We start from the raw sequence: 22,561 nt of genomic DNA, 5'->3' as shown, positions 1-22,561 counted from the left end.
TGTGGATCCGGAAAATATAAAAATAATTCCCAAAAACACTCCTATTTAATAATCTCATTCTTAAAAATATTTGCATCTAATTTTAGAACGATATCACTCCGTAGAAGTAACCTTGTGTTTTTTTAATTTCATAAAATAAGCTTTCTTACATAGAAGGAAAAACTCTATAATGTAAGTAATGAGAACAATAAAACTACTGAAGTATTTTCTTTCATTTTTTTGTTATTCTTTGATGGTTTCTTTCATGGAATTGAAACTCTTTATTTGTTACTTGGTCTACAATTGATTTATTCGTGATAATTAACCTTACTGTTTCGCAGGGCTCATATCAATGTCACGCGAGCCCAGTATAGGAGCAACTTCAGATTGGAGAAGACCCAACAAAATTTGGATCGTAACCTTATGGGTTTGGGCTTATATAACATTTCAGGAACTTTCCATAGATCCCGATATCCAAACTAATTAAAAACAGTTGTTTGTTGACCCCAAAAACGAAGACTAAATTAAAGCAGGACTTAAATACTAATTAGAAAAAAATAAAAAGCGATGGACATGTTATGACAGTATGACCCCAAAAGAAGAAAAGAAAAAGCATGTCCATTATTGAATTTGAGAAGGTATTTGACCAGAAAAGCAGAAAGTTGACAAAGTTGAATGAGAACAAAGCAAACTATAATGAATTTATAATTGAAACAGTATCCAGAGATTTGATTAATCGCTCTTGAACAAATACTACTAAAATTATACATGTCGACTAAATTAAAACTCGCACGCCATTTTAAATTATATAATTTTTTAAAAATTGAAACACCGTTTCAAATGAATATATACATAAACAATTGTTGAATAAAAGAACAAAACCTACAGTTTTATGTACAGTTTACAAGAAATAAATAAATAAATAAAAAGGCAAGTTAAAACTTGTCGAAAGGATAAAGACGCTCTTATTGTTTGAATGCAAGTTAACATATCATATTGATATACCCAATTATAATGGTCAGCGTTTAGGTTGGCTTAAAGTAAAGTTCAACTTCTTGCATCAAATTAAATTTTTATATATAATTAAATATTTTTTCAAATCTTAATTCGTTTCCATATAGATAAAGCTATTTTTTATTTAATGTTTTAACATAAAATAATTATTAGATACTAAATTATATTAAAAATTCATAAAAATAAAGTCATAACTAAATTAACAAATCAAGTTTAAAATTTGAAACTCAAGTTTTAAATTTAGTTTATTACATAAACTAATTAAATTTAAACATTTTTTTCTCAAATCTAAGTTAAATTTTAAATATTCAGTTCAACTCAATTCACTTAGACTAACACTGAAATTTGATCCCCTTAAACCAATCTTGTAAAACTTGTTAAATAATCGGTTTCTTACTCCTTTCTCGACCATTAATGGTAGTGGCTCAGAAAGGAGTTCAAAATGAAATATTATAAAATGGAACAAGCGATTTTTATTATGTTGTTTTTAGTGTAATCAAACTTTATAACACGCTATAGTTTATAACTAGATGCGTATAAATCTAATACGTTAGTTTATAGCTAAGCAATAATTTGTCCTCGTTCAAATGATTGTTTTTTCTTGCTTGGTTTACTTAATTTTTCTGTTCTCTAATGTGCTATGACTTAACCTACAAATGCATGATGCACCTTTAGAATTGAGCTCGAGTTATTGGAATTAGAACCTGCGCCACTCAGCCCCAGAAATCAAGTGGGGGTGCCACCTTGTAGGAAGTGAGGTTCTTTATGCTCTAATAATTGGGATCTTGGATGAGGAAGTAAGATTTCTACCACTCGCATATATGTGTAGAATCTAATTTCACAGCCATATGTATATAAGTGCGTGCTACTGTAGTGGAATCATAAATGAAGATAAATCATATACAAATTATTTTACTAGCTTCACTGATAAATATTGAGATTAATAAAAATTATTATGCGTTTAAGATAGTTAAATATATTTATCAAATTAAGGATAATTTTATATAGATTATTTTTTAAAAATATTCCTTTCAAATTGTTCCACTCTTAAAAAAGTTAAAATTGTGTGGGAGCGATTTGGTTTCCCCTCCCATCCTTTCTCTTTATTTTAAAATATTAAACCAAAAATAACGAAAATATAACATTTTTTCTCTTTGACCCTTTCCCTGTTGTCCTTTCATTTTTCCCAACCAAATACTATAATTGTTTTTTTTAAGTTTAAACACTCTTCATAATTTAATTACTTTTATCTAATAACTTGTTTTTGCTCCCTCCCGTCTACAGATCAAAATGATTTTTTTTATATTGCACATTTCTCTTTACCAACTCTTGCACTTACTTTATAATGAGCATAACGTGAAACAGCTCCGTATAACTTTTGTTGGATTTACATTTTTTTTTATTAAACCCAAACATAACCATCGTTGTTTTTTCTTCTCTATATCAATTAATCGATCACTTTATTATCATTATTGTTCATGTATACGGATATCATTCCGTCTAGAAAACTCTATTTCACTTAATTCTAAATCTTAATATTTTGTTATATTCCAAGTACAAAGGTTTGAATCTTGGATTTAAACGTATTTAATATTTGATTGTTGATAATTATTGCACGAGGAAAATTTTCGGTTCAAAATCAGTCAAGCAAGTAGTGTCAAAGTCAAAACTGAGTGGAGGATAGGCCCGCCCAGAGCCGTCCAAGCTGATACAGATCCCATGCAAGATGCAATCATGCCAAGCAATTTAACGAAGAAAAAATAATGGTTTTTATACAATAGAAAGAAAAGTGAAAAAAAAAAAAAAAGATAAAATGGTTCTTATAATTAAAGAGAGATAAAGAAAAGTAATGAATTTAATTTCAATGTATTGACAGTATAAATTTGTTTACGTTAACATATAACGAGAAAATTAATTATCATAGAAGTTAACAATTTTAAATTATATGATAGCATATGATCGGACATACACTTTCAATATATTATAAATTAAATTTAAAATCATATAAAATTACAAGTCTTTTTTTTTTTGGTGTCACAAGGAAAATAATAAAAAAATTAAAAATAATGCTGAGGTATGGTAAACATTATTTTAGATATATATTAACAATATTTTAATAAAATTATTTCTAATTTCTTAACTGGTGTATTAAAAAATGGTTAACATTTGCTTAAATTTACTATGTGAATAAATGATGACATTTATTTATCTATGCAAAAGCAAGATGAATGTAAAAAGATAAGTTTCTAGTCCTAATGTTGAACCATGAGTTAAAGTAGTAAAGCTGAGAGAGGGGCACGGCACGGGTGGGTCACTTTTTGCTTTTCCCAATTCAAAGTACTATGGTAAATTAAAGCTTTGTAGTTTTGAACAAACAAGAGGGCAAGGAGCAAAAACAAGCATGTATTTGTGGCTTGTGGAAGGAAGATAAGGAATCAAATTCCAACACCAACAGCATGGAATGGAAGAAGAATAAACGCACTCCAATGAAGATTTTGTGTCTGTGGGAGTGGAGATTCCCACGTTACCACTTTCAGACACTCTCCACACAGTACCGCATTGCCCCATCCACAAGGCTATGAAATTCAAAATGTGTTGTTATAAGGAAATATCTTAACAGTACTCGTGCATTTATACTCGTTGTTGAGTGTTGATTTGTAATTATTAGCGTTTTATTTATCCATGACATTTTCGTAGAGTCAATAACAATTTAAACATTTTTAATTAACCAATCTTCGTTTTCTAATGAAATGAAGGTTATGTCATCGTAACGTAAAAAGCACATATAAACTAACAAAATTTGATACACATTATTGTAATTGTAGGCACTTATGTATTGGTTTGATTTGTATCTATCATAGGAATACCGATTGGCTGTAAAACTGTAACAGGACAGATTATTATTATTATTTGCTTGACTCGTTCTTGTACATATAGACTTCACTCTATGGCTATTAACACGTGATAGCACTAACATTCCCAAGTGACATGGTCATAATAGTATTTAAAACAGTACTATAAGTATTGGTTGTAGACTTGCTTTAAATGGAAATTTGAAATGAAAAGCAAAGTTAACATGGCTTGTGTTGAAATGCAATAATATTTGGGTGGCACAGGCTTTTCGCAAGAACAGTTTCATCACGATTCAGGCAGGACCCATAATAGAAATTGCGTTTTTGGGCTTGTGGTCACATCTCTAACTAATTTTTACTTTTTCATTTGCCACACACACGTACTTACTATGCTTGATTATTTTTTTTTCCTTTTAATTTGATTAATGTGTATTTTTAGTCACTTTGATTTCTTTAAAAAGTTGACTAACTCATTTCATTGTGTTACTATTAAGAAGTGATATATATATATATATATATATATATATATATATAATTAAAAAAAATATTATGATACTCTAAATGGAAAAATAGAAACTTCATTTCGAAAACCAGTTGATTATTTTGTTTTGTTGGAGTGAGGAAATTATGCAGACGTTACTTTTCAAGTACAGGCATAACCTACTTCAAAGAAAGTACCCATAAATTTCTCATTTGTTAGTCCTCATGATAAATGTTAGGCACTTAGGCCAGTTAATTATGTCAATTATATATATATATATGCTTGAAAGCCAAGTTTTGTCAAAGCTGATAAAGACAAAAAGATTTCCAAGGATCTCGCTCGCTGATGTGTTATTAGAATATTGATTAAAAAAATAAATATTGCGTGACAAGATATACTTAAAAATTATTAAAAAATATATTAATAATATTGTTTAATAAAAAACTACTCTTATATTTAATCAGTATTCTAAAAATATCAATAAGATACTTATACCTAGTATCATTAAAAATGATTAAAATGAAAATTTAAATCTCTCCTACAGATAACACAAAAATTACTTAAAGTTTCTCCTAAATCTTTTAATACAAGCATACGTTGAGGTATGTCTTATTCTTGATACGCTCTGGGAATCCAACCCACCTGAAAAAAAGATAATTAATAATTTACTGACACTGATAAGAATGCATTACAGCAATCCTATTTGACAAATGGTTTTATACCAAACCACTCACACTAATAACACTGACAGGCGAAACGTAAAGTTTGTTGGTCAATTTGCACAAACACAATCCCACCATTTCACAAAGTCATTTTTCTTTTTTATATTCCATCCCTCACAGGGTCCTCTCCAAAATCCTTATCTTATTCTTACTCTCATTTTCTTTATTTTGGCTTTCATTAGGGATTAAGAGTATATTGATTCGAAACATTTCAAAATAGTTCAATTTGATTTGTGTTTAAAAATAAATTTGAAGAAAAACAATGATTTGTCGTTTTTATTACAACAACATTTTGCACATCAAATTTCAATATTTTGAATCAATCAACGTGATTTCTTTCCCCGTTTTCTATGAAAAGAGTTATCTAAACCAGTTAACTCAAGTTTCTTCTTCTTTGTTTTCATTGTATTTTTATTGTTGCTTAGTAACAATCTAATGTCATTTTAATTAAAAGAGATAAGTATCCAAACAAAATAATTAAACTCTCTCATTTTACACACATAACATATACGATATCAAATTATTCTAAGGGTATTTTTTCCATTATTATTAGTTTATTTAATAATTTATACAAAATATAAACATAACAAAATTAACTATTAAATAATGTGATATTAACATGTTAATTGTGTATGATATATCACAATTAACATAAATTTTTTTAAATATATAATTTCATAATAATATTTTTTATTTTTAAAAATTATATTGTACATTAATATAAAATATTTTAATAAAGTGTCAATTAACTTTAAAATATATTGTACAAATACGTGTGAGAGAGACATAATTAAATTATAATAAAATATCAAATTTAATAAATTAATGTCACGACACAAGCAACTGTTTTAAAAAGTAAAATTTATTCATTCAATTGTTAATTAATTCGATGTTAGATATTTAAATGTTACAGACATATATTTTAACAATTATTTTTTATTTATATATGGAATAAATATTATACACTTTAAAAAATAAAGTAGTAAATATTTAATTTAATTTTAAAATTGCATAAAAATCATATATATTATAATTTTTTTAAAATTTAATTATAAAATAAATAAAATATATTTATGTTTAAAAATAATTATTTACACATGTACATGTGTATGATAAATTAAATATTTTGAAGTATATAATTTTATAATTTATATTTATTTGTACATAGAAAAGTATATTACAAATTAAAATAAATGTATCTTGAAAATTATTAAATTTAAGTTCAAGTAAATATAGTTATATTAAATATTTTAAAAAAACTATTACTTAAAATGATTTTGATAAATTCAAATAGAAATATTTCCACATAATTTTTTTGTGGTTTATATATAAAAAAATTTAAAACAGAATCAAGCTGGTATGAGCTTATTCATAGTTTTTTTTAAAAAAATATATAAATGGATGGTCAAACTATTTTTATTAGTTTCAATTTTCTTCGGCCTGAAATCAAACTAAACTCATTCTTAAACACCTTTTACTCAAGGAAAAGACATTTTTGCATTTCCCTTTACAAAATATAACTCACGTTATTCCCATTTTTTTTTATCACATGCAATTACGGGAAACAACAGTGTGTCTTAACAAATTTTTTTTTTCAGAAAACAATGAACACATTCCTCGACGATAACATCAAATAAAGAATGGCATTCCTTCTTACCCTGTTTCCATCCAATCTCTTTCGCTATTTTTGTCGTATTCCTTTTGGTTCTCCTACACCATTTTCCTGTTTTTTCCATTTTCTTCCGCTCCATATCTAAAAGTATAAAAAAAATTTAATAAAAAAAAAATTATAAGGATAAAAAGAGAAAAAATAAATTATTCTTTAAATTTTTTTTTTAAAACAAGGCGTGTTTTTAAATTAAATAGTTTTAGACTTTTATTATATATTGAATTGAATTATTATTTTAAAAATTTGTATCTATATATACGATACAGAGAACAGAGGCAATGAAGTTAAAAAGAAAAGAAAAAAGAAAGTGAAGAATGTGGCCTCGTAAAGGGCAACTAACTAAAGGGAAGGAAGAATGATGAGAGTGTGAAGGGTTGGATAACAAAACAGGGACCCACTACTCACCCTCATTGGTTACGCCTATCGGACGGAACAATTGGCTGCGCAGTGCAGGGAGAGAGAGAGGGAGAGAGTCTCTGTCAAATCAACACTGCCTTGTTTCGTGTTGCTTTATCAGAATCAGTACGTTTAACACCTTTTTCCTTCTCCCTCCATCTCTCAAGTCCCAACCCCTCAGTCACAATCACAATTCCTTTGACACCAACAATGCTATTTCTATTAATCACAATATCTTCAAATTATTAATCATACTTTTTCAAGATATCTTATTGTGTCATCAAAGCTTTACTTTTTAATAGTGTTTTTTAAAGTACCTAAATTTTCACCTCTTTTTTTTTTCTCAAAATTTTAAAATATAGTTTTAATTATAACAATAAATATCTCAAAATATTTTCGAGTTATTTTTTAAAACCATAATAATAATAATAATGCGGTAGAAGGAATCAATATACAGTAACTCCTTCATTTGAACTTAAAACTTCAAATCCGATGCATGTGATTGAGGTTTCGATTCTGGCGGGCTCCTTCCATCACGTTGTTGTGCCTCCAGTCCAGAGTAAAAAGCAAGCGAGGAGAAAAGAGGAAAGTAAGACGCACCACAGACCAAACCAACAAAATTATAAAAAGAAAAGAAAAAAGAAGAGAGAGAGAGAGAGAGAGAGAGAGAGAGAGAGAGAGAGAGGGGTGTGGTGATGTTACTCATGTATGTTATGTTTACCAGTCTAGTAGTAGTGTAGTGTGGTAGTACCAACAAGTAACAACCTCTCTTCTCTCCCTCACCTTTCATAACCTCCTCCTTTTAAATTATTATTATTGTTATTTTCTTCCTCTGGTTACATGACCATGCCTCTCCACTGCCTTCTCCTCCTCCTACTAATCAATACCCTCTGTTCCGCTTCCGAGCCTCGCAACCCCGAAGGTAAACAAAACATTCTCTCTTTAAGCCTTCGTTAATTCATATTAATATAATAACAAAATGGTGCAGTGGAGGCTTTGATGAACATTAAAGGAGCTCTTAATGACCCGCACGGTGTGTTGAGCAACTGGGATGAATTCTCCGTCGACGCTTGCAGCTGGGCCATGATCACTTGCTCTTCTGATTACCTTGTCATAGGCCTGTTAGTTCCTCTCTCTCACTCTCTTTCATTTCTTCCCTTACCCTCCTCATTCACTTTTTATTTTTCTACCCGCAGAGGAGCGCCTAGCCAATCGCTCTCTGGAACTCTCTCTCCTGCAATTGGAAATCTGACAAATCTTAGACAAGTGTGAGCACCGCAGCATCTCACTTCTTTTTCATTTCTATTCTCCCCTCCGTCTCCTCTTAATTATTATTTATTATTTTTATTTTATTATTTCCCTTTTCTTCTCTGTAACTGTCATCACTTGGCATAGGGACTATATAAGCTCAGACTAACTAATATGTATTTGTTGTTTGAATGTAGGTTACTACAGAATAACAATATCTCAGGCAAAATACCGCCGGAGCTTGGAACTCTTCCCAATCTTCAGACTTTGGATCTTTCTAATAACCGATTCTCTGGGGTCATTCCACCCTCCCTGAGTCAGTTGAATAGTCTTCAGTACCTGTGAGTAATTATTGTTTCCTTTATTTTAGTCTTCCATGGTTAAACAAGTGCGGGAAATTATTTAAGCAACAATTAGCTACCATCTGTTGTTTAGTTCTTAACTTACTCTACTCTCTTTTGTTGAGCTGTGTAATTTGTTATATGTATATTGAAATGCTGTTGCTAGTACTTTCTTTTATTTTTGGTTCTAATCTTCTTACGCGAATTATGTAATGTAATACTAGCTAACACTGTTTCTTTGTCCGCAACGAGAGCAGGAGGCTGAACAACAATAGTTTGTCTGGACCCTTTCCCGTGTCACTGGCGAAAACCCCACAGCTTGCTTTCTTGTGAGTGTAGTTATATCAGTTCCCTCCTCTTACACGTCAGTGTCTTGAAAATCGAAACAACTTGCCACCTGTGGATTTTGTTACTGTTTGTCATTATTTTTTTGCCAAAACTTTGATGTGCTAAGTCTATGCACTCAGGGACTTGTCTTATAACAATCTCAGTGGACCATTGCCCAAGTTCCCAGCCAGGTCATTCAAGTATGGTGGTGTCTCTTCGATTCTCTCTGTTTTGTAGATTCACGGTTGTGTTCTGTTGTTTCAAAGTGTCACTGTGCTTTTCCTTATTCACTGTTACTTTTGTTTGTAGTATTGTGGGGAACCCTTTAGTTTGTGGAAGCAGCTCTACTGAAGGTTGCTCTGGATCGACAACACTTATGCCCGTAGCATTATCTCAAGCATCATCGGAAGGTACGTCTTTTTACCTTTGTTCCTCATCTTTTCTTTATACGATCTTCTTAATCTATATTATATTTCTGATTATAGGAAATCACAAGTCCAAGAAACTAGCAATTGCACTTGGGGTCACTCTTAGTTGTGCTTCTCTCATTCTCCTTACTTTTGGATTATTTTGGTATAGAAAGAAACGACAGCATGGAGCGATTCTGTATATTGGTGGTAGGTAGCCCTGGAACGGCGGTTTTTAGATTATGTGGTGCTAGATTGCTATTATCAGGATATTTATATTTAGAATTTTGGTATTGTTGCAGATTATAAGGAAGAAGGGGTTGTTAGCTTGGGAAATCTGAAAAGTTTTACTTTCAGAGACCTCCAACATGCAACGGATAATTTCAGCTCCAAGAATATTCTTGGTGCTGGAGGCTTTGGCAATGTTTATAGGGGAAAGCTTGGAGATGGCACAATGGTGGCAGTGAAAAGGCTGAAAGATGTGAATGGTAGTGCTGGCGAATCACAGTTCCAAACAGAGCTAGAAATGATCAGCTTGGCTGTTCACCGCAATCTACTTCGCCTAATTGGATATTGTGCTACTCCTAACGAAAAACTTTTGGTTTATCCTTACATGTCTAATGGCAGTGTGGCCTCCAGGCTTAGAGGTAGATATTTCTCTGTGATCTTATAATGTGATATATTAAGTGTAGTGTTACCTTACTAGTCTTATTGCACTTAAACTTGTTTTAATCTTCAGACCTGTGCTTGTCATGTTTTGGTATTCATATTTTTGTGGTTGAAGAGCGTTGTTGACGTCGGTTCCAGATTGCAATCTATTATTATGGTTTGGGACGCGGTGGGACATTGTCTAGGATATTTTATATTTTATTTCTTTCTGTCTAGGATTTTATATTTTATTTCTTTCTTTTGTTTTTTAAAATTTTTTTAGAATGGCATACTGTTTAATGTTAAAACTTGTAATCATGCTTTCACTTTATCATGAGTGTTCAGATTCTTCATGCTCTCTTAAAAAAGTTTGCAAAATTGTTATGATTAAACTGAAATGGTCTGAATTGTATAATGATTAGGGGTGCACCTGCAAACTGTAGACGGTATCCTATCACTTGATTAAATTTAAACTCTTATTGATCTAGTTCTTGTCAGGTTTTCATGATGTTTATCCTAGGCATTGAACCTCTAATTTTGTTGGGGTGATAAATTTGATATTATTTGTTTCTCTTCGTGGCTACTGGCAAGAGAAGCTAGAAAATGGATTTTCCTTATTATATATTAAGGATTGAAAATTATTTCTTAGTGTATTCTGCAGTCTGGTCGTTGTTGGCATTCATAGTTCTGCTTATTAACAAGCATAATTTACCTATTGAATCATATTATGTTTGCATTCCTTGACATTGAAGATCGTGTATATGATATGATAGGTAAACCAGCTCTAGATTGGAACACTAGAAAGAGAATAGCAATTGGAGCTGCCAGAGGTCTTCTGTATTTGCATGAGCAATGTGATCCGAAAATAATACACAGAGATGTAAAGGCCGCTAATGTGCTTCTGGATGACTATTGTGAGGCTGTTGTTGGTGATTTTGGCCTTGCAAAACTCCTTGATCATGCTGATTCCCATGTCACCACTGCTGTCCGTGGCACTGTTGGGCACATTGCACCCGAGTACCTCTCCACTGGTCAGTCATCTGAGAAAACAGATGTATTTGGATTTGGCATTCTCTTGTTAGAGCTCATAACTGGAATGACAGCACTCGAGTTTGGGAAAACGGTGAATCAAAAAGGTGCTATGCTAGAGTGGGTAAGTCTACTCTCTGCAACTAAAACAAACTGTTCATTGCATTCTAAGGTATTTGGACGCAAATATCTGTTAGTCTAATAGCTTTAGCTTATTCAATATTTGTTTCTTCACCAGGAGTTCCTCATGCGCGACTTTTCTGTGGACATGATATTTTAATATTTTTTCTGATCTGCACTGGGCTACGACTTCTATCAAAATATCTTAATATTATTTGATCCTGATGTATTGTGTGTTTGAAAGACAGAGTTAACGTAAAGCCTATTTGAACTTATTAAAATAGTTGGACTTGTGAGCTCTTTCAGTTTATTTTAGTAAGCTTTCCAAGAAAACTTGTCAAAGTAATTCTTAACTTATTTCAACAAATTCAATGTTTAAATTCAAGGTATAAACCCTGATGTGATAAGAGTTTACCAAATAAGCACCTTAGTAAGTTGTTTATCCAAAATATTGTCTATTGAAATGGGGGAAAGGAAAATCAGAACTGAATGTTGTAGGTGTTGTCTCTTATGATATAAGTAATTTGACAAGCTTCTGTGATATGTGGTGTGCATTAGACCTTCTTGTTTTAAACTCCTTGCTGTTAATGACCCCAAACCATGTCGCACTATAGTTGAGTTGGTCTAATATAGTAGTTATTGTTGAAAAGTATGCCAAAGCATAGTTTATGTTTTCACCATCAGAAAATTTTGGTAATTTACCGCCAAGTCTGAAGTGCACGTCTAGTGGATGGCTTTCTGTGCTGCCATTACTAAATTACAGTAGGAACTTCTCATTTTTCTATTTACAGATGATGAAGTGTATGTGAAACTTCAATTTTTAAATATTTAATACGGAATTGGTAGGATATATACAGTAAATATAATTGCTATTGGTAAATCACCCCACAAAGAAAAAATGAAAATGCTTTGAGAGCTGGGGCCTGGGGGTAGTTGTTGATACAAGACAGGTGATCTACCTCCTGAAACGTATCCTTGAAATAGATATCTGAAGGTTTGCTAAAAAGAATTGTTTAGACTTCAGAGACAGGAGATAAATATTCGTCCGTATTGTGACAGGTTAGGAAAATACAGCAAGAAAAGAAGGTTGCAGAGTTGGTGGACAAGGAGCTAGGAAATAATTATGATAGAATAGAGGTGGGGGAGATGCTGCAAGTAGCTTTACTCTGTACTCAATATTTGACAGCCCATCGCCCTAAAATGTCTGAAGTGGTCCGAATGCTTGAAGGTGACGGGCTTGCTGAGAAGTGGGCATCATCACATAATTTCGGTAATCACGGCATGAACCCCAGCCACAGTAACAATAGCAATTGTTCATCTCGCCCTACCTCTGCATCAGAACATGATAATGTTCATGATCGTTCCAGCATGTTTGGCACGACAATGGATGATGATGATGAACAGTCTTTGGAATCCTATGCCATGGAACTCTCTGGTCCTAGATAAACAGTAAATGGGAAAAGAAAACAGGAAGATAAAAAAGCGAAAAAGGAGTTTTCTTGGTCATATCGCTTTAGCTTTGGTTTTTAATTTTAGGATATAATTAATCAAATCAAATGTATATATATTCTATAAAATTTTATCATTTTGGTGTTGTGAATAATTAGTGTAGTACCCGTGGAGTTGTACCTGTGCATTTTTGGATGCAAAATATATAATATAATGGGTGAAAATGTGGTATGTGGGTGGCAATACGCAAGATAGACTGTTTTGTATAGGGTGGATAGGGAACATCATCAGATTCTTTGCTCTCGAGTGTGAAGCAGGAGGCAGGAGGGTGTCTTCTGCAGAATGATATGTTGACAGTTCTGACTGAAAATGAAGATGTGCATGAATCTTTGCAGTGTCCTCTTGGGTTGTCTTGTTAATGGATGTTCAAACTTGAAAGCAAGAGTGAAGGCCACAGTCTGCGCTTTGAGCTGTTAGAGGTCATTTTCGATCAGATGCTTTGCAGGGTCACGCGTTGCTCTTTTTCTCAATTTGGTGTCTTTTCGTGTGTCCTTTTTACCGTTGTCTTGTTAACTTCGTTACTTCAGTCAGATGATGGTTTTTTTTGTTTCCCAAATGGTTGATCTTCTTTGCCTCAATACCTACTCTAAAGCATAGTTTTTCTGGCGAAATCTTTGTTACTAACATGGGTCTGTAATTTTAAAGATAAAGTCATTGTTTTTATTTAATTTGCAGGTTGTTTGAATGGTTAAAATACGAAAGTATGCTAATTGCAATTGAGGAACAAATCAAGTTTTAACTTTGGAGAATGTTATTAAAAGAACTCTTAAATCACTATATTATTTGAGATTAGTTTTATTATAACGAAGAGTATTGGTGAAAATTAAAATCGAGGAACTGAACACGTAGCAAGTCATGATGACATTCAAATACGTAATTTTGATCGTGGACAGGGGAAGCGATTCTGCGTTCTATGAATAACAACTATTTTCTCGTTAACTCAAGGGTGAAAGGATTAATATGGAAATGTTCTCATAACCTCTTACCACAGAAATTTTATTGGTTTTTATAATTTGTGCTTGAGGATATACTATAAATAATTAGTAATTGATAATTTAATTGGATTATTTAATGAGAAATAAATAATTAATTTATATAGATTTATTAAAATAATTATGTATCATAAATTTATAAAGTATTTTAAAAATATAAATAATAATAAATGATTAAATTTTTATTTATATATTAATTGAATAAATATATAAAGATAACTAATTTGTTAACATAAGTAAAAAGATATACAAATAATTTAATAATTAATATATTTTTGTTTATTTTTGTGTTTTTTCTTAACTTTTATAAAATTATATATGATAAAACGTTATAAATAGTAATATTTTATTAAAAATAATATTTAATATTTTTAATGCATTAAATTTTGTAACATCTTATAATATTTAAAAATAACTATACATAAATTTGTATTGTGTATCATTCAACCTACCCTAAAAAAATATTTTACTAAATATCATGCAAACCATTGTCTCTTTACCAAAAGTCCATTGTAAAGAGTATTTACTAAGAAATTAGTAATTTTTTAATTAAAATTTACATTAGAGTATATTAAAATTTATGATGGTGAATGTTTTTTACGTGTTTTGCTACTTTTTATTTCCTCAATTAATGTCCTTATTTTAAGGGCTAAATATAATTATTTTATTAAATTTACAAATTTTATAGAATTTAAAATTTGACACTTGATTATCTTATTTAATTTTAGTATATAATATATTATTTATATGTTGACTTAAAGTTTTCCCGGACCGGATGTGCAAAATATTATTGTTATTTATTTTATTAATTTTTGTAACTTGTAAAAAAAAAACACACAATAAAGATTTATATGCATATTTTTTTATAAACAAAATTTTTAATATAATAAAATGATATTATTAAATGCTACATTTTTTAAGAAAAAAATTATTATATTGTTTAAAAAAATAATAGTGATACAATTTATAGTGATGCTTGATGAACACTGATAGGAGTACTCCTTTGAAAGAAAAAGGAATCCCGAGAGGCGAGGGGGATAAGATATGGAGTTTTGATGATGATTGTAGGCATAGTAATGGATGAATTGAGGCAGAGAAGCTACCTGCAACTCCAAACTCCGAACCTCAATTATTAAATGGCGAACCACTCATCTTCCTCCCCTATTCTCTGCGCTTCTTTCAACCAGGACAATAGGTCTTTTTCTTTCACTTCTTTTTGCATCCTCCTTTTTTCTAAACCTATTTCGTTTTTCAATTTGCAGTTGCTTTGCCGTTGGCACCAGAGATGGTTTCAGAATTTTTGATACCAACACCGGAAGGCTTTGCTATGAACGAGGTCAATTCAATTCCATCATCACCGTTGCTTTTCTTCTTAATTTTTATTGTTTAATTATTTCTCTTTCTTTCTTGTAGCTGTTGGAGGTTTCGTTATTGTTGAGATGCTATTTAGCTCAAGTCTTCTTGCTATCGTTGGCGCTGGTGATCAGGTACGAGACAACGTTTTTATCACTTGTGTGAATCAGCTTTCTCTCTGATTGTGTATTTTTTTTTCGCTGATTCAGCCATCTTTGTCCCCTCGCCGTCTCTGTTTATTCAATACAACCACCGGAGCTCCTCTCAGAGAATTGAACTTTCTAACTTCAATACTTGCTGTTCGCTTGAATAGAAAAAGACTCGTTGTTATTTTACAAGACAAAACTTATGTTTATGAATTAAATAGTCTCACAATCCTTGATACTATCGACACAGTGCCAAATACTAAAGGTGAGTGAAACTGGAATGAATTAAATGATTTAATTCTGTCAGGAGAGTTTAATAATTGTTTTTAAAGTTAGATTATTGTGCTATTCTTCTTCGGATCATGCTAATAACTGTTATATTATGCATTTATTTTTCTGAGGCATTTTTCACCGCAGGACTTTGTGCTTTTTCGCCTTGTTTGGACGCTTGCTACCTGGCTCTTCCTGCCAGCACTGCCAAAGGATCTGCGTTGTTGTATAATGTCATGGATTGTCATTTACACTGTGAGGTTATGCATAAATTTCCTTTCTGTTTTGTGTAGTTTAATAGAATAATTGGGTTTGTTCCTATATTGTTAGTGATCCTTTTGCTTTTTGTAGCTTTCCTGTTTGGTAGCCTCAAACTAGTGAGATGATGAAAATTGTTGATATTATTCTTCATGTTTTTGAATTTTTATTATGTTGTTCACTGCCTTCATGATTCAGTATTTCTTGTCTATTTGAATGGAAAATATCTTCGTTATTTTATGGAATTTCAGAAACTAATATTGCTGTAAAATGCCTGCTTAGGCACTGTGAGATTTCCTTCTTTAGGTTGCACAGTAGGAAACACCTCAGTGATTGACTTATTTCATTATTTTACCACCTGGCAATAATACATTTTTTAAGGGTGTTAGACGCTTCTTCTTCTTAGTATCAAGTATGAACTAATATATGGCTGTTTATATCTTTTACTTATATTCATGAACATTATTATTGAAATTTGAGCGTGAATTACAGATTGAGGCTCATCGTTCACCACTGGCTGCAATGGTCCTCTCTTCTAATGGAATGTACATAGCTACAGCATCTGAGCAAGGAACCATAATCAGAGTCCATTTGGTATCAGATGCAACAAAGGTGATGAATAAAAGTCAATCTTTATGAATACTGATAGGGGGTATTAATGCTTAAATTGGATCCAGCGGATGCTATTCATAACTTTAGTGAAGAATAAAATATATTGACATGGATTGGAAAACAAGAGTAGTTACATTATATATTTCTTCTCTAACCTGGTTATGGAAGGTAAATACCCAAAGTCTCTAATAATTGAACCAACGGAATGAATATTTTCATGTTGTGTAATGCTCTTTTTATTTTGTTTTCCGTCATAATCCTATCAAGTAATTAAGACATGAGTTATACTCATTATAGTTTATATACCTTGTAGAAGCTTTTGATACTTTTAATATTATGTTACAATTTCACTGCTTATGTAGAATCTGATGAATGTGTTTTTAGCAGTCATATAGCTTTAGAAGGGGGACATATCCATCTACTATATTTTCTCTGTCATTTGGGCCATCAAAGCAGCTTCCAGATATTCTTGCAGCGTCAAGTTCTTCTGGTTCTATTCATCTTTTCACTCTTGGATTTGCTTCACATCCAAGGTGAGAATTGCAATTTAAGATATTCTCCCCCCTTTCCTATCTATTAAACTACTTCATTGTTGTACACGAGTGAACATGTCAACTCAAATGGACTAGCAAGCAGCATGACAGAAACCAAATAATGGAAAATTCAATTTTGATAATACTAAACATATTTGGTTACCATTAAGAGCCAAATGAGAAAGGTCACTCTAGATTGAATCTTTCATATGTATACTGTAAGGAATATGTGGTTGACATATTGGTGATTGCACAACAAATGTGTACGACCTGTTGTGTGACTTGTGTCCCTAGTTTCCACATAATTTGTACAAGCTTCCTTTGCACTCTAAATAATTTCTCTGTGATCTTTCTTTTCTCTTCATTATTTTTCTTCCTTCAAAATGGATTTGGAAAGTCTTCTTATGTATATTTGATGATTTCAGCAGGAGCAAGAGATCAAGTGGTTTTCTTGGATCAATAATTCCTGATGCTGTAAGTGATGTGCTGGATCCTAGTTATCATCATGTACTTCATAATGCTGTTCCTGCAGGGGTCAAAAGGTGAAGTATTTTCAGGTTATGTAGCTAGATTCATGACTTGTTGAAGGTTTTTTTTATTTTTTTATTTATTAATTGACCTATTTAAACCTTGGAACTATTTCATACTTTATTTTCCATATTCTGGATACTTTGTCTACGTTTATGAGATTTTATTGAGCGCTTAGCCAAACCTTCTTGAGGATTTCTTATTATATATTAGTAAGAATATTTGCATATTTGAAATTGTTTTGTGAAATTTGCTATTTGTCTTACAGCTATGCAGTAATTCGGAAGGTTGAAAATGTCACTGACACCTCATCAACTGAACTCTTAGCTTGTAGGTGAGTGCTTCATTATTGATCTGATGGTCTCAGTCTCTGATAGTCCTTTTTCAATTCCTTATTAGATATGCCTGTCTCCCCCTTCACTCATTCTTTGGTTTTGGCTTTTGTCCTCTTAAATTAACTTTCTGAGGATAGGTTAAATAGAGATACTGCGTATGTGGTGTAGCTTCATTTTTACCTATTGAATGTATAATTTACTTTAATGCAAAACTATGGGTTAATGCAACACTTTATATGATTTCATGGCCCTTTACATTATAGCATACGAAGAAGTGAATTTTCTTTCACGTCGTGCATGCTAGCATTTTTGTAATCCAATTGGTCAGCCACACTGACGATGATTAAGCAATCAAGACAAATATCTGGTAATGAAAGTTGTAGATTTAATAAAGGAAAGGTGATGTGAACATTATTGATTGTGCTATGGGTAGCTTCTCACCCTGAGGGTGTTTCCTATTGATACTGGTCAAATTTTGGAATCACCTTGTGTGAGTGTAGTGGTAACTTCATCGGTTCATTGTCACCTTCAATCTGAGGCTTAGGATGACAATGCAAATCTATGCTTTATTTTTTTATGGATTGAATATTTAGGATTAAGTTTTAGTTTTACTTAGTAAAAAGTATATTTCCAATGTTATTAATGCAAAGGTCTGTACAGATATTGGGTATATCTCTTCTTCCCTTCCCACGGTGTAGTAGAAACAGTTATGGACCAGAGAAGTAGATGATCCTTTCAAAGAATTGATCATTGAAGTGTGGTACCTTTTTTAGAGTTACAAGTTATATGGCCAGCTCCATGTAGCATTTAGATTTTATCATATATTATCTTTCAAGAAATGCTCTTCATAACTTCCTCTCCATGTTGCACAGAATATGTGATATCTATTTGCTAAAATTTTATGATTCTTAATTTTCCAGGGCCAATATGTCCGTGATAACTTGTAACGGCTACTTTCAGGAATACAACTTAAGCATTGATGCTCAGAATGGATTATCTTGGGCTTTGGGGCGTGAGTTCAATCTTTTGACTGTGAGCTTGGATAAGGCACCGTGAGTGGCTAAAGAATGTTTTTAGCACTTCATCTGATAACTGTAAAGCCTGAGAAATTGCACGCTACTCTTTAAACTTCCAGAGATACTGCTGCTGCCAACATGAAAGTGTTACTCGGAAACTACCAGAGCTACTGCTGCTGCAAAAAATGAAATGTTTTATTTGGAGGAAATGCGTGAGAATGTAATGGGAGCATGTTAAGAATTTTTCTGATTTGGATCTCGTAAGAAATTTTACCATATGATTAACCAATTAAACCAATAATTTACTTACCGATAACCTACCTTTTCCAATCAAATTCGTAGCTAAATGTAAATAAATTATTAGTTAAATTGGTTTATCATATGGTTAAATGTTCTGCTCAACCCAAATTAGTATTATAGATACTGAATATTTTGGTCATCCTCGAAAAATGTAGATATCAAGTTTGGAATAAACGAAAAGAAAGAATTTGGTGGCAGTTCACGCTTTACAGATTACGGTTTACCTGGGGATTTATATTGTGAGAGTACTTTATTTACATGGGATGGGAATAATAAATTTAAATTGTATAATCATATATAAATAGTAAAGATTAAAAGTTTTGGAAAGTCATATAATTGGTTTAAAATGTTATGTAACATTTTTAAAAGGTTACATTACTTATGTTTTAATTTTAGTCGTGCGAGATAAGATTTGATGATTGAAATTAGTTGTCACGTTCTTATTTCCGTTGGATAGATTTCTTGGTTTACTTTGCCAAAATCTACAACTATAATGTCCTTAACAGGCAGGAGCACAGCAGAGATTTGGAAATTCAAATTTTACCCGTGATATTAATTATTAAGTTCCGTTCTTTGTAATATTTTCTCTTCCATTGCTATCAGTTAATTATTAAGGTTGATGATAGCCGTTATGGAATTCTAGACTTTCTGGAGATGTTCTCTTCCGCTGTGTTAGTTTTTAAGCACCGTAAAAATTGAGTGTCCTGAAGTCAGTTATACCCGCTGACTATCTTTATTTTATTTTTTATAATACGTTGGCTATCCTAATTCTGTTTTTTTAGAAAAGATATATATGTTAAATGGATCAAAAACTAATAATAAGCATAGGCACCATGTTACTTTTTTTTGTTCTTTCAGCTAAACTATTAGTACCCTCCATTAGAGAGAATCATGTTTGAGTAGGTAAAATTATTGTGACAACAAAATTCTTTTCTCTAAGTATTTAATACAGTCCTGTATTACCTAATTTTAGTTATTTTATAAATGTCTCTCTTTCGAATTTGAGAATTTTTCTTTTAGAAATCCAACAGGCGAACATGCTTACAATGTATTTTAAAATTTGTCATTTTTGAATATTTTATTTCCATAAATGGAACATCATTTCTCGAAACAAATTAAAGGGCCAGATTGCAAATGTTTCACAGCTAAAAGAAACATTATTTAAAATTACTTTTTCTTCATTGTGGCGAAGGAATTTTCGTTTAAAATAAAATATCTCTTACCCAATAAATTAAGAAATGATAAGAGAGAACAAAAGGGAGTAATAACATGTTTGTATTTGCATAGCTCCGTTGGATTCAAGTTTACATGTCTTTTAATGTGAATCTACAAATACCAAGCAAAATTTAATTGATAGAATTTTCAGTAGAATTATGATATTCTTATTCTGAGAAGATACAAATTTTTTTCTAGTTAGGGCATCAATCTCATTTATCCGGCTGGGCAAGTTAAAAATCCCTCGGCAAGATTTTAACCGATGCAATGCGAAAAGAATTCGGTAACTAACCTTTCCAGTCATGTAAAAGTAGTTCAGTAACATGCATTCTAAACCAGGATTGAATTTCATCTCATGAAGTTCTTTTTACGTGAGGAGTCATCACAAGGTAATAGTCCTTCACTATTCAAGACAGGTGAATTTCCTCGTAAAGGATTTGTAACTTGCTCAAGAAATTGTAGTCATGACAACATCATTTGTTTCTACAATTGTTTCATTGGCTTTCATATTTCAGTTTCCCTTAACCACCGCCACTACAACCTCATTTGGTAGCCTAGTGATTAAACTCATACATTACCAATCAACACTGTTGTCTTCCTACAAAAAAGACACCATTTGGGATTATTATTCTCAAAAAAAGATAAAGCATGCTTTTAATGATGATTTTATGTCCAATCTTGTTCCTAGTCCCAGAAATGTTGTGTTCTTAATGAATTTTTCCATTGGTGAACCACCTGTTCCACAACTTGCTGTCATGGACACTGGCAGTAGCCTTACATGGATTAAGTGTCTCCCATGCACATCTTGTTCCCACCAATCTGTTCCAATATTTGACCCTTCAAAATCCTTCACATATGCTAGCTTGACATGCAGTGAATGCAGCAACAATTGTGATGTGAATGGTCAATGTCCATTCAATGTAGAGTATGTTGGTAGTGGCTCATCAGAAGGGAACTTTGCCAGGGAACAGTTAACTTTTGAGACCCAAGATGACAGCATAGTGAGAGTGCCTAGTTTGATATTTGGTTGTGGTCATAAGTTTAGTACATCATCCAATGGTTACCCCTACCAAGGAATCAACGGGGTGTTTGGGCTTGGTAGTGGAAGGTTTTCTTTGGTACCTAGCTTTGGTAAGAAATTCTCATATTGCATTGGCAATTTAAGAAATACTAATTATAAGTTTAACAAATTGGTCTTGGGGGACAAAGCAAATATGCAAGGTGACTCAACCACTTTGAATGTTTTCAATGGTTTGTATTACGTTAATCTAGAAGCTATAAGTATAGGAGGGCGAAAGCTTGATATAGACCCAACAGTGTTTGAAAGATCAACAAGAGATAATAACAGTGGAGTAATAATTGACTCTGGAGCAGACCACACTTGGCTTACAAAATATGGGTTTGAAGTGCTTAGCTTTGAAGTCGAAAACATTCTTGAAGGGATTTCGGTCCAAAATAAGCACAACCCTTATACGTTGTGCTATAGTGGTGTGGCTAGCCGAGATCTAAGTGGTTTTCCAGTGGTGACATTACATTTTGCTGAGGGTGCTGTTTTGGATTTGGACGCAACAAGCATGTTTGTTCAGACCACAGAGAATGAATTTTGCATGGCTTTGCTTCCAGGGAACTATTTTGGTGATGACTATGAAAGCTTTTCTTCTATTGGAATGCTGGCTCAGCAGAATTATAATGTTGGTTATGACTTGAATGGGATGCGGGTGTACTTTCAGAGGATTGATTGTGAACTTTTTGATGGGTGAGTGTAAAAAGTAGAAATATTAGTGTTGGCTCTGTCTCCGATGTTCTGTTTTCAGGTTCTAGCAATTTTCAGTCTTTCAAAATAATTCAAATCTAATTAATTTATTTGTATGTTGCCTCCATTGGATCTTGGAATGAGAATTTTATAGTACCTCCATTATAATTTCACACGAACAACTCAAGCTCTTTCTTACTATACTATTTTTTCAGAACCATCCATAGAAAAAAATTCTAAATTTGTGCCAAACCAAAAATATCTCATTGAGTTAACCGAATTTTCTTATTTTTATCACGAAATGTATCTCAACTTTATGTTGGCACACTTCACCATATACTTAAGCTAAGGTGTAACGCCCACATTGGAATTAAAGATGACAACTGTGTAGGTTAAGGGCTCAAGGCTCCATCCCTACCTTCACTGCTCTAGAGTAGTTTTGTTCCTCATCCTCATTTTCTGATTTTCGTTGGAGTTCCCAACATTACAAAAATGAGCAGTAAAGAGT

The 22,561-nt window shown here is 32.0% G+C and overlaps 3 protein-coding genes across 7 annotated transcripts; all 3 read left to right on the top strand.

The window, feature by feature from the left end:
• Nucleotides 1-7,882: 7,882 nt before the first annotated feature.
• On the top strand, nt 7,883-12,711 carry LOC113846156 (probable LRR receptor-like serine/threonine-protein kinase At2g23950). 2 transcript variants are annotated; one of them, XM_027474109.1, is made up of 11 exons: nt 7,883-8,035; nt 8,102-8,234; nt 8,310-8,381; nt 8,559-8,702; nt 8,960-9,031; nt 9,170-9,229; nt 9,339-9,439; nt 9,515-9,646; nt 9,739-10,083; nt 10,858-11,237; nt 12,293-12,711. In XM_027474109.1, exons 1-11 carry the CDS (start codon nt 7,954-7,956, stop codon nt 12,677-12,679), a joined length of 1,908 nt encoding a protein of 635 aa, XP_027329910.1. In that variant the 5' UTR covers nt 7,883-7,953; the 3' UTR covers nt 12,680-12,711. The 2 variants fall into 2 exon arrangements, with proteins under 2 accessions (XP_027329910.1, XP_027329909.1); XM_027474108.1 differs by having other exon boundaries at nt 10,858-11,285.
• Nucleotides 12,712-14,731: 2,020 nt separating this feature from the next.
• Nucleotides 14,732-19,317, top strand: LOC113846837 (autophagy-related protein 18b). 4 transcript variants are annotated; one of them, XM_027475523.1, is made up of 10 exons: nt 14,732-14,929; nt 14,997-15,070; nt 15,148-15,221; nt 15,297-15,498; nt 15,651-15,763; nt 16,254-16,373; nt 16,761-16,906; nt 17,332-17,448; nt 17,703-17,768; nt 18,690-19,317. In XM_027475523.1, the coding sequence occupies exons 1-10, from the start codon at nt 14,871-14,873 to the stop codon at nt 18,823-18,825; spliced, it is 1,107 nt and encodes a 368-aa protein (XP_027331324.1). In that variant the 5' UTR covers nt 14,732-14,870; the 3' UTR covers nt 18,826-19,317. The 4 variants fall into 4 exon arrangements, with proteins under 4 accessions (XP_027331324.1, XP_027331326.1, XP_027331325.1 ...); XM_027475525.1 differs by having other exon boundaries at nt 14,740-14,929; nt 17,335-17,448; nt 18,690-19,005; XM_027475524.1 differs by having other exon boundaries at nt 14,740-14,929; nt 16,758-16,906; nt 17,335-17,448; nt 18,690-19,005.
• Nucleotides 19,318-20,764: 1,447 nt separating this feature from the next.
• Nucleotides 20,765-22,060, top strand: LOC113874759 (aspartic proteinase CDR1-like). Its single transcript, XM_027512973.1, has one exon. The coding sequence runs from the start codon at nt 20,765-20,767 to the stop codon at nt 22,058-22,060; it is 1,296 nt and encodes a 431-aa protein (XP_027368774.1).
• The last annotated feature ends 501 nt before the right edge of the window (nt 22,061-22,561 follow it).

The sequence above is a fragment of the Abrus precatorius genome, unplaced genomic scaffold (assembly GCF_003935025.1).
Source record: "Abrus precatorius isolate BTA unplaced genomic scaffold, Abrus_2018 Scaffold8, whole genome shotgun sequence".
Lineage (NCBI taxonomy): Eukaryota > Viridiplantae > Streptophyta > Magnoliopsida > Fabales > Fabaceae > Abrus > Abrus precatorius.
The sequence above is the reverse complement of the archived record's forward strand: the minus strand, read 5'-3'. Positions and strand labels throughout refer to the sequence as shown.